Source organism: Bufo bufo, chromosome 2 (genome assembly GCF_905171765.1).
Source record: "Bufo bufo chromosome 2, aBufBuf1.1, whole genome shotgun sequence".
Classification (NCBI taxonomy): domain Eukaryota; kingdom Metazoa; phylum Chordata; class Amphibia; order Anura; family Bufonidae; genus Bufo; species Bufo bufo.
Window position 1 is genome coordinate 776,162,870 of NC_053390.1, and position 12,700 is coordinate 776,175,569.

Below are 12,700 nucleotides of genomic sequence, written 5' to 3' on the forward strand. Positions count from 1 at the left end.
GCTATTGTGAAAGTAGCCTAAGCAAAGGTGAAAAAAAGGGTATACTGTACATGTACAAAGACACTATATTTTAATATATAAATATAATAGGTTAAAAAAAATCACAAAAAAGTTAATATATACAGTAGTGAATAATTGGCAGCAATTCCCAGGCATCCAGTGTACAAACGTGTTTATTCACCCATGGCATCTACAGGTTATGTACTGTATAAATAATAATTCAAATAATGTAATAATAATTGAACATATAGGGCAGAATTTATCATTCCCCCACACAGTTTTCAAGCACTAAAAAGTTGGAATACCCATTTTTTACTTTTTAAATGCCAGTGCAATTTTTTAAGTCATAACTGGCATTTTTACACCGCCCTCGATAGGTTTCCAAAAAGTGGATGTGGCAAGGTTGGGGTGTGGGCATGGGCATTGTCCCCAGAAGCTAGCGTAAATAAAGATTGACTGCTCCAGACTGCTGGAGGAGGCATGTCACCTGCACCTAATCTAGATGTGAAATCTAGAGATGAGCGAATTTCCCAAAATTTGTCCCAGATCTGATTCAGTTGAATCACCGCCAGATTTGATGTGGCCCAAATAAATTTAATGTGAATTGGTAAGTTTTCGGATTTGCTAAAATTAGAATCTTTTGAGAAATTTGGAATGTGCAGAATCGATTTACTCATCTCTAGTGAAATCCACAGTGAATCTGCAGGAAGCTGAATCCGTAACCTAAGATCTGCTGTGGATTTGCCGAGCACTGCACTATTTTTCAATTGCATCAGTTTTACTCAAGTGAAAATATAAAAAAAATATTGTTTTTGCAGATTTCTTATCTACAAACGTATCTATTGCAGTCTAATTAAAAATTACTGTCTGAAGTGACAGATGAATACATTGTAATGCAAATGAATAAATACAGATTTTAGTTCAGTGTCCGAGTTATGGGCTTGCCCTGGCTTGGGATAACTTGAAGCTCCTGGGCCACAATGCAAAACTTGTAACAGCCTCCCTGCACCTGCCATTTAGAATACAGGCACCTTTGTGCCTTCTTTGTCACCAGATCCCAGGTGCTACTGCTGCTTCTGCATTGACTACAGCAACACCCATGCTGTGATTTTCCGGCTCTGTTGCTATTGAGTCGTTTCCTCAAAAAAGCTTCCACAATGTGAAAAGCATCTTCTTCCAAAATACTATATATCTCCTTTATCATAAAACAGTGTATTCAGCAGTCAGCTCTTCTTGCTTCCCAGCTATGCCCATGCCAAATAAAGATAATCTTTAGTATAGCAGTTACATAAACCCATTTAGATGGTCCCAGTACAGTACAAGGTACTGCCTTTCCATGCTGCACAGGCTTGTATTTGGTCTTTCCCAGAACATATGAGTAAATTTGCAATTTCAGGGTACAAAATATGCAATAAAAGGGGAAATATGTTCTTGTGCAGTGAGAAGGGCACTTAGGGTAGATATTGGGTAAAAAAAAATGCAGATAGACTTAAATCAATGTCCACCTTTCATCATTGTGTTCTTTTCAGGTTCAAAATTTTGTAATGATTTCTTAGTATATCTTGACAGAGGTCAGAGCTATATACTGAGTTAGTGTGGAGTTCAATGTATAATCAGTACACAGTAAACTCCTAAGCTCCCTCTAGTGGTGGCTGCAGGTATTCATTATGTTAGCTTTTAATTCCACCTCTCCATGAGTGATGAGCGGCAGGGGCAATATTCGAATTTGCGATATTTCTCAAATATTTTGTAGAATATTCGTCATATATTAGCGAATTTGAGAATTCACTATTATTTTCTTGATTGCGAAAATCAGCAATGTAATATTCGCGTATAGCGCGCGCAATACAGGCGTGGGTCACTTTTGCTACATTTTCCAAGCAGCTAGAAGTTTCCTGAGACTGGAGAAAATAGTTGGCACAGCAGAACATTAAAAAGAACCTGTCACCGGGATTTTGTGTATAGAGCTGAGGACATGGACTGCTAGATGGCCGCTAGCACATCCACAATATCCAGTCCCCAGAGCTCTGTGTGCTTTTATTGTGTAAAAAAAACGATTTGATACATATGCAAATTAACATAAAAGAGTCATATCTTACTTGTGTGACCAGAGAAGAGTCATATTTTCAAGCTCTGACTCATCTCAGGTTAATTAGCATATGTATTAAATCAGTTTTTATACACAATAAAAGCACAGAGAGCTCTGGGGACTGGATATTGCGGATGTGCTAGCGGCCATCTAGCAGCCCATGTCCTCAGCTCTATACCCAAAATCCCGCTGACAGGTTCCCTTTAAAAATGGCTTTATATGCAGATAGAGTGCTCCAATATATTCCCGATGGCACACATCGGCAATTAATGATGCTCATATTTTGGCGCAATACTTGAAACTTCACATTTTAGCAGGTCTGACTACATATTACTGATTGGTGCACTAAGTATTGTTGTGAAATTGTGACATCATAGCACTATGTCTGTAGCATGTACAGGTGAAACTCGAAAAATTACAATATCGTGCAAAGTTCATTTATTTCAGTAATGCAACTTAAAAGGTGAAACTAACATATGAGAGAGACTCATTATATGCGAAGCGAGATATTTCAAGCCTTTATTTGTTATTATTTGGATGATTATGGCTTACAGCTTATGAAACCCCAAAGTCACAATTTTGAGGTACCCTTTGCTCCGGGGGTATGGATTAATTTTCTGACTAGAGTGGGACACTTTGAGCCTAGAATATTGAACCTTTTCACAAAATTCTAATTTTAAGCTGCATTAATGGAATTCCTTTTAATATGCATTGCTGAAATACATTTTTGCACGATATTCAAATTTTTGGAGTTTCACCTGTATGTATGGACAGCAGAACCTATCAGCTACACTATATCACTATCTAACCTACACTGACTATCTATCTCCCACTAACTATCTGTATTATATACAGTATAGACCAAAAGTTTGGACACACCTTCTCATTCAAAGAGTTTTCTTTATTTTCATGACTATGAAAATTGTAGATTCACACTGAAGGCATCAAAACTATGAATTAACACATGTGAAATTATATACATAACAAACAAGTGTGAAACAACTGAAAATATGTCATATTCTAGGTTCTTCAAAGTAGCCACCTTTTGCTTTGATTACTGCTTTGCACACTCTTGGCATTCTCTTGATGAGCTTCAAGAGGTAGTCCCCTGAAATGGTTTTCACTTCACAGGTGTGCCCTGTCAGGTTTAATAAGTGGGATTTCTTGCCTTATAAATGGGGTTGGGACCATCAGTGGCGTTGAGGAGAAGTCAGGTGGATACACAGCTGATAGTCCTACTGAATAGACTGTTAGAATTTGTATTATGGCAAGAAAAAAGCAGCTAAGTAAAGAAAAACGAGTGGCCATCATTACTTTAAAAAATGAAGGTCAGTCAGTCAGCCTGAAAATTGGGAAAACTTTGAAAGTAAGGGCTATTTGACCATGAAGGAGAGTGATGGGGTGCTGCGCCAGATGACCTGGCCTCCACAGTCACCGGACCTGAACCCAATCGAGATGGTTTGGGGTGAGCTGGACCGCAGAGTGAAGGCAAAAGGGCCAACAAGTGCTAAGCATCTCTGGGAACTCCTTCAAGACTGTTGGAAGACCATTTCAGGTGACTACGTCTTGAAGCTCATCAAGAGAATGCCAAGAGTGTGCAAAGCAGTAATCAAAGCAAAAGGTGGCTACTTTGAAGAACCTAGAATATGACATATTTTCAGTTGTTTCACACTTGTTTGTTATGTATATAATTCCACATGTGTTAATTAATAGTTTTGATGCCTTCATAGTCATGAAAATAAAGAAAACTCTTTGAATGAGAAGGTGTGTCCAAACTTTTGGTCTGTACTGTATATAAGCTAACTAACTATCTATCTAATGCAATGAGTGAAAAGCACAGAGCACAGCAATGACACTGCTGTCTCTCTCAGAACTTTAAAAAACTGTAGAAAATGGCTGCTGGGGAGGTTCTTATATAGTAAGGGGTAGGCAACTTTGCTATTGGTTGCTAGGGATGTTGCTAAGCTCAGACAAAGACATTGCAGCCTTCTCATTGGCCCACAACCAAGAAGGGAGGTTACTGATGAAAAAAAAATCTACCATATTCGAAAATACGAATATATATCACTATATTCTAAATATTTGCGAATTCTCGAAGTGCCGATATTCTCGATTAATATTCAAGATTCGAATATTCGCGCCCAACACTACTCTCCATAGATTTGGAGCTCTGACCACTGTAAACATACATACTAAGATCAGCTCAGGATTTTTAACCAATTAGATCGATGTACATTTTATACTTGTAGATAGATATTTGCAAAAATGAATTCTGTAATCCAAGCAGTGACTAAGTATCATGTTGGTGTTAAAGACGATGCATCATTCTCTTCTTTCAGAACGGACATCTGCAGCAATGCTTGGACACCGTGAGAAAAGAATTTATCATATTCAACAGGGAGAAGTGAGTACATTCATCAAGCAGACCCACTTGTTGTAAAAGGCAAATTGCTCTTGAAGCACTGGAGGTTATTTCTTAGCCGTTACTGGAAATGATTAATGATTGTGACAACAGGTGCAAAAGGTCTTTGCTGGCAGACTGTGCGTGGCATCCTGGTGTGAATCCGTGTATTGATTACCAGACTCTCTTGTCTGAAACGCTGTAATATTCCACTTTCTTGCTCTTGAAATTCCAATTAGTGGGAAGATGTGATGTAAATTGGTGTGCTTGGATTAAGGCTTACACTAAGCAGGATATACAGCACATTTCTACTGTAACATCATAACCTATAGCGAAACAGAAAGGCAGGGGAAGAATGTATTAAACCATTTATGCTTTGGTAAGATCTCCAAGAAACCTTAAATACTAGCAAAAATTTTAAGCGCACCTTCAGTTATAAAAACACATTTCAATAAATGGTATTGGTGAATATAAGAAACTCTGTAATATATTTTGTTAAAGAAAAATGCCTCTATCTGCTTTTATCAGGCTGCTTTACTCTTTCTTGCTTTTAACAATAATGTCTATGGAGAGAAGAGGGAAGAAGAGGAGGAAGTTGCTGGATGAGAGACACACAAACTACAGTTTCATAGCTCTGCTACACTTAGCACTTTTTACTCTACTGTATCTAGACGAATAATGCTCTGCCACATTAGCCTCCTCATTGCATCTCCTCTTTCCATAGACTTTGAAGTTTCAGGCTGAAAATGAACATGGGAGCTAAGAGAGATAAGAGGCTGAGTGAATGGAAAGAGGAGGAAAGCAGTCTGGTAAGCTAATGGGGAAGCAACATTCGTTAATAAGGTATATTACGGAGTTTCGTATATTTACCTGTATTATTCAGTTCCGAAAACTTGTTTATGCTACTTTCACACTAGCGGCAGGATGGATACGACAGGCTGTTCACCCAGTCGGATCCATCCTGCCGCTATTTTGCCGTGCCGCCGGACTGCCGTTCCATCCCCATTGACTATAATGGGGACGAGGGCGGAGCTCCAGCGCAGCACGGCAGTGCGCGGTGAGAGGCCGCCGGACTAAAAAGTCGGACATGCAGTACTTTTAGTCCGGCGGCCTCTCGCCATGCACTGCCGTGCACTGCCGTGCACTGCCGTGCTGCGCCGGAGTTCTGCCCCCGTTCACATTATAGTCAATGGGGACGGAGCGGCAGTCCGGCGGTACGGCAAAATAGCGGCAGGACAGATCCGACAGGTTGAACAGCCTGTCGTATCCGTCTTTCCGCTAGTGGGAAAGTAGCCTTATAAATGGAGGTACACTACAAATGTAGTACAGCCTCTGCCCACAACCCATACCTCCTTCACATATTGGTAATAGCCAGAAGACCATTATCCCACAACCAGACACTGCTGTATGTTCTGTTAGTGCTGTGGGACACCATACACCACTTGAACAACCTGCAAAACAAGACCATTGAAAACAACACAGATACAGTAACATGTATGTAGGGCAAATTCAAAATCAGCATTGATCGGGGGATCCTGGGAGGGGCAGGGTTAGTGTTGTAAGGTGACCCCCCCCCCCCCCCGTATCGGCAATTCAGACCAATTCAGACCAATTCAGACCGTCAATTCAGACCTGCTGTTTGCTGCGCTTTCTGCAGTTTCTGATCCCCGCGGTCCCTGTTTATTTTGCACCCCCCCCCCCTGCACCCCTGCATGATTTTATGCCGGCGGGTGGGGCAGGGGGGGGGTTTCAGGCATAGGCGGGCGGTGCGGCAGGCGGGATCGCGATCCCCCGCCCGCCTTCTCTTGAAAATTCGTTGGTGGCCAGTGGTTATACCAGAGTGTCAGCACATTGCTGACACTCTGGTATAAACGGCTGACATCTGTGCAGATGTCAGCCGTTTAACCCTTTCCATACCGCGGTCCATACGAACCGCGGTATAGAAAAGGTTAACTGTCAGGGTCAGGGAGCTCCAGACAGGATGGGGTCACAGAGGGAGGGAGCCCCCCTCCTTACCCTTCCCCGTCTGCGAAGTTGTGGCCACAACTGAGCAGACGGAGAAGGTTCCCATGGCAACAGGACGCCTTCTCAGGCATCCTGCTGTCCATGGTGCTGAACAGATCTGTGCTAAAGTCATAGATCTGTTCAGACAAAGTGTAAGTAAAATACAGTACAATACACTATATAGTGTACTGTACTGTATTATACAGACATCAGACCCACTGTATCTTCAAGAATCAAGTGGGTCTGGGTCAAAAAAAGATAAAAAAAACACATTTATCACTGAATAAAAAAAAAAAAAAATTAAATACACTACACATATTAGGTATCGCCGCATCCGTAACGAAATTTTGCCCACCTTACTTCCCAAAAAAGGTAATAAAAGTGATCAAAAAAGTCACATGTACGCCAAAATTGTAACAATCATACCGGCATCTCATCCCAAAAAAATCATACCCTACCCAAGATAATCGCCCAAAAACTGAAAAAACTATGGCTCTTAGACTATGGAAACACTAAAACATGATTTTTTTTGTTTCAAAAATGAAATCATTGTGTAAAACTTACATAAATAAAAATAAAGTATACATATTGATTATCGACGCGTCTGTATTGACCGGCTCTATAAAAATATCACATGACCTAACCCCTCAGATGACCACCGTAAAAAAATAAAAATAAAAACGGTGTAAAAAAAGCCATTTTTTGTCATCTTACGTCACAAAAAGTGTAATAGCAAGCGATCAAAAAGTCATATGCAACCCAAAATAGTGCCAATCAAACCATCATCTCATCCCACAAAAAATGAGACCCTACCTAAGATAATCGCCCAAAAACTGAAAAAACTATGGCTCTCAGACTATGGAGACACTAAAACATGATTTTTTTTGTTTCAAAAATGAAATCATTGTGTAAAACTTACATAAATAAAAAAATTGTATACATATTAGGTATCGCCGCGTCCGTGACAACCTGCTCTATAAAAATACCACATGATCTAACCTGTCAGATGAATGTTGTAAATAACAAAAAAAAAAAACGGTGCCAAAAAAGCTATTTCTTGTTATCTTGCCTCGCAAAAAGTGTAATATAGAGCAAACAAAAATCATATGCACCCTAAACTAGTACGAACAAAACTGCCACCCTATCCCGTAGTTTCTAAAATGGGGTCACTTTTTTGGAGTTTCTACTCTAGGGGTGCATCAGGGGGGCTTCAAATGGGACATGGTGTCAAAAAAAACAGTCCAGCAAAATCTGCCTTCAAAAAACCGTATGGCATTCCTTTCCTTCTGCGCCCTGCCGTGTGCCCGTACAGCAGTTTACGACCACATATGGGGTGTTTATGTAAACTACAGAATCAGGGCCATAAATAATGAGTTTTGTTTGGCTTTTAACCCTTGCTTTGTAACTGGAAAAAAAATATTAAAATGGAAAATCTGCCAAAAAAGTGAAATTTGGAAATTGTATCTCTATTTTCCATTAAATATTGTGCAACACGTAAAGGGTTAACAAAGTTTGTAAAATCAGTTTTTAATACCTTCAGGCGTGTAGTTTCTTAGATGGGGTCACTTTTATGGAGTTTTTACTCTAGGTGTGCATCAGGGGGGCTTCAAATGGGACATGGTGTCAAAAAAAAACAATCCAGCAAAATCTGCCTTCTAAAAACCATACGGCGCACCTTTCCCTCTACGCCCTACTGTGTGCCCGTACAGTAGTTTACGGCCACATATGGGGTGTTTCTGCAAACTACAGAATCGGGGCAATAAATATAGCATTTTGTTTGGCTGTTAACCCTTGCTTTGTTACTGGAAAAAATGGATTAAAATTTGCCAAAAAATCTAAATTCTGAAATTTTAACACCATTTGCCATTAACTCTTGTGGAACACCTAAAGGGTTAACAAAGTTTGTAAAATCAGTTTTGAATACCTTGAGGGGTGTAGTTTATAGAATGGGGTCATTTTTGGGTGGTTTCTCTTATGTAAGCCTCGCAAAGTGACTTCAGACCTGAACTGGTCTCTAAAAATTGGGTTTTTGAAAATTTCAGAAAAATTTCAAGATTTGCTTCTAAATTTCTAAGCCTTGTAACATCCCCAAAAAATAAAATATCATTCCCAAAATGATCCAAACATGAAGTAGACATATGGGGAATGTAAAGTAATAACTATTTTTGGAGGTATTACTATGTATTATAGAAGTAGAGAAATTGATACTGGGAAATTTGCAATTTTTTACAAATTTTGGGTAAATTTGGTATTTTTTTTATAAATAAAAATGAATTTTTTTTACTTCATTTTACCAGTGTCATGAAGTACAATATGTGACGAAAAAACTATCTCAGAATGGCCTGTATAAGTCAAAGCATTTTAAAGTTATCAGCACTTAAAGTGACACTGGTCAGATTTGCAAAAAATGCCCAAGTCCTTAAGGTGAAATAGGGCTGAGTCCTTAAGGGGTTAATGTGACCTATAAACTGTACAACTCAATTGAAAATCAAACTGAAATATTTTAGGTGAAGGGAAGAAAACAAAAAAAACTAAAATAATGTGGTTGCATAAGTGTGCACACCCTCTTATAACTGGGGATGTAGCTGTGTTCAGAATTAAGCAATCACATTCAAAATCATGTTAAATAGGAGTCAGCATACACCTGCCATTATTTAAAGTGCCTCTGATTAACCCCAAATAAAGTTCAGCTGCTCTAGTTGGTCTTTTCTGAAATTTTCTTAGTCGCATCCCACAGCAAAAGCCATGGTCCACAGAGAGCTTCCAAAGCATCAGAGGGATCTCATTGTTAAAAGGTATCAGTCAGGAGAAGGGTACAAAAGAATTTCCAAGGCATTAGATATACCATGGAACACAGTGAAGACCGTCATCATCAAGTGGAGAAAATATGGCACAACAGTGACATTACCAAAATTGATGAAAAGACGAGAAAAAAACTGGTCTGGGAGGCTACCAAGATGCCTACAGCAACATTAAAGGAGCTGCAGGAATATCTGGCAAGTACTGGCTGTGTGGTACATGTGACAACAATCTCCCGTATTCTTCATATGTCTGGGCTATGGGGTAGAGTGGCAAGATGAAAGCCTTTTCTTACGAAGAAAAACATCCGATCCAAGCTACATTTTGCAAAAACACATCTGAAGTCTCCCAAAAGCATGTGGGAAAAGGTGTTATGGTCTGATGAAACCAAGGTGGAGGGAATTATGAACAGTTCCAAATACCAGTCAATATTGGCACAACACCTTCAGGCTTCTGCTAGAAAGCTGAACATGAAGAGGAGCTTCATCTTTCAGCATGACAACGACCCAAAGCATACATCAAAATCAACAAAGGAATGGCTTCACCAGAAGAAGATTAAAGTTTTGGAATGGCCCAGCCAGAGCCCAGACCTAAACCTAAATCAGATTGAAAATCTGTGGGGTGATCTGAAGAGGGATGTGCCCAGGAGATGCCCTCGCAATCTGACAGATTTGGAGTGTTTTTGCAAAGAAGAGTGGGCAAATCTTGCCAAGTCAAAATGTGCCATGCTGATAGACTCATACCCAAAAAGACTGAGTGCTGTAATAAAATCAAAAGGTGCTTCCACAAAGTATTAGTTTAAGGGTGTGCACACTTATGCAACCATATTATTTTATTTTTATATTTTTTCTTCCCTCTACCTAAAAGATTTCATTTTGTTTTTCAGTTGAGTGGTACAGTTTATAGGTCACATTAAAGGTGCAAAAAGTTCTTAAATGATTTATCTTTGTCTCATTTTTTTTACATCACAGAAACCTGACATTTTAACAGGGGTGTGTAGACTTTTTATATCCACTGTACAAACTAACCAGGCAGGGTCAGCAATATCATAATGCAGCACAAAATACTACCCTATTTGAACCAAATACCATGATGCAGCACAAAATATTGCTACCCCTGCATCAATATTAAACTGTATCTCTGTCCTGAGGACTTGAATCCAGGAGGGCACCTGCAGCTGCTGGCCATAATACATAAGTACCTAATGCTCCTAGCATTAATTTATGCTGAGAGCATTAGATCATTATGTACCTGGCCAGTAGCATGAGGAGGGCTTGGGCATCCCCCTGGACAACGGCCCACCAGGAAATTTCCCTGTAGGGTCTATGGCCAGTGATCAGTGGGGACCTCAGCACCTGGGTCACCACTGTTAAAAACTTCTGACATGCTCATATGGCTTATTTTGTGCGTGTGTTTTTTTCATTTTGAAGCTAAGCAAAATAATTCCCTAGTGTACATTACAGACATTGCTTCTCAGTCTTTTGTCAGATACGCAGTTGCCCAATAAACCTTCCAGATACTCCTACTAAACATCCAAGGAAGAACAGGACCGGTATACGGGGTGGCCCTTGAAAAAGTAGCCCGCCTCCATGAATAGTATGACAAGATAAACAAGCAAGTTGATTATTATTATTTTTTTATTATCTAAAAGTCACAAAAGATGCTAAAAAGTGGTCCCCGTTCACATCTATGCATCTTTGGGCACGTCCGATTCTGTTGGCAGGTACTGCTTGTGATGCTGTGGATGGTGTTTGTGATGTTCTCCTTGAGTTCGTCCAGGGGATTTGGATTGTTAGAAGACACTTTCTGGTTTATATATTTATTAATTATGGGTATATTATTTATAAGCATTGGTGGTATAGTGTGTCTAAATATACTTTTTGTAAAATAATGGCACCCCATTTCGTTGGTGGTTGTAGTGGCTGCATGCTTATTAGGCAAATACTTACCTGAATCAAGCATCCAGCGACGTCACCGGAATCTCCGCCTCCTTACCAGCGATGCCGGCGTCTTTTCTTCCGGGTGTAAGGCTGACGTCATCGGCGCAGGCGCACTGAGGAAGGAGCAGCCAAGCGAGCGTCCTTCTCTCAGAGCGCCTGCGCCGAATGAGGACCGGTACGGCGCAGGCGCTGGATTTCAGCTGCAGACAGGGCCAGCGGAAGGAGGAGAGCGCTCGCTAGCCCTGTCAATCAAGTGGAGGAGGGGGCGTTTTTTTAGACCGAGGATGCGGCGGCTACCTGCAAGTAACCGCCCAACTTGCTGGTAGTGAAGAAATTTGCATATCACAAAAGTACTATTTTTAAAGAATTTAAAGCACAGCCAGAGGTAAGAGGGGTATATATGGACTCTGCGTACATTAGCAATTATATTAAGTCCAATACTGAAAATTGCTGTTTGGGGGGTGACAGAAGCCCTTTAAATTTCCCTACAGATAGAAATCTCATGTGGACAAGTCTGGGAATCGTGGCGGCCATAACCCCTTGCTCACAGTTTGCTCCCCGTAAACAGTTCCTGAACCCGTCCAGTGAGATCTGTGAGGTGCGGCATGTTGTCCCATCTTGTTGGATAAAGCAGGACATATATTCTTCTGGTGTTAATTGGTTGTAAAACTGTTCAGAGATGTCTAGGTAAATTATGGCATTCACAGGTGATCTGAAGAAAATTGGGCCCACTAAATTCGTGTTCCTGACACTGTGCACCAAACGCCAATTTTGTGGTCGTGAAGTGGTGTTTGGTGAATCAGATGGGGATTTTCAGGGGACCAGTAGCTTGTATTCTGGGAATTTATAGGGCCTGATAAATGAAACCAAGCTTCGTCCGACATGAAGTACAGCAATGGGTCCAAATGTCTGTCAGCAATCACAGTCAGCTCCAAGTCCAGTAATTTACGTGATTAGCTTTGTCGGACTCTCAGTTCCTGAACACACGTTATTTGGTGCGGTTTCAGGTTTGGAGGTTTCACTTGCTGAACTTGCTGAAACAGACTTTGAGTTGGTTTTTGGGGACAACCTACAATCTGCTGCTGAATTTCATGCACAACTTCAGCCGTCCTGATGGATGTTTGCAACAGAGCCAGTTTGATGCCATTTTCAAACCAGACTCTGAATATAACGTTTAGCTGGTGGTCTTGTTCCTGGGTACTTATTGGCAAAGGTCTTTTTTGTTTCCTTAATCGATCTGCTTCGTACAGACACTATTCGCTGTTCCAGGGAGAACACCATCTTTCTGACACAATAGGCCACTTTTATCAAACTGAATAATAAATCAGTCTTAGTTGCCCATAGCAACCAATCAGAGCTCAGCTTTCCTACAGGGCTCTGAAAAAAATGAAAGCGGAACTCTGGATAACTAAGACAGATTTACTATTTGGCAGTTTGATTTAGAGATATTGGAGGCGGGCTACTTTT

The 12,700-nt window shown here is 40.4% G+C and overlaps 1 protein-coding gene across 1 annotated transcript in view; it reads left to right on the top strand.

Moving 5' to 3' along the window:
* The window catches only part of STK32B (serine/threonine kinase 32B), a 305,645-nt gene that overhangs the window by 265,879 nt on the left and 27,066 nt on the right, over positions 1 to 12,700 (top strand). Inside the window, exon 11 of the mRNA XM_040420568.1 lies at positions 4,429 to 4,493. Within this exon, the coding sequence (XP_040276502.1) occupies positions 4,429 to 4,493 (65 nt within the window). The remainder of the gene's footprint in view (positions 1 to 4,428; positions 4,494 to 12,700) is intronic.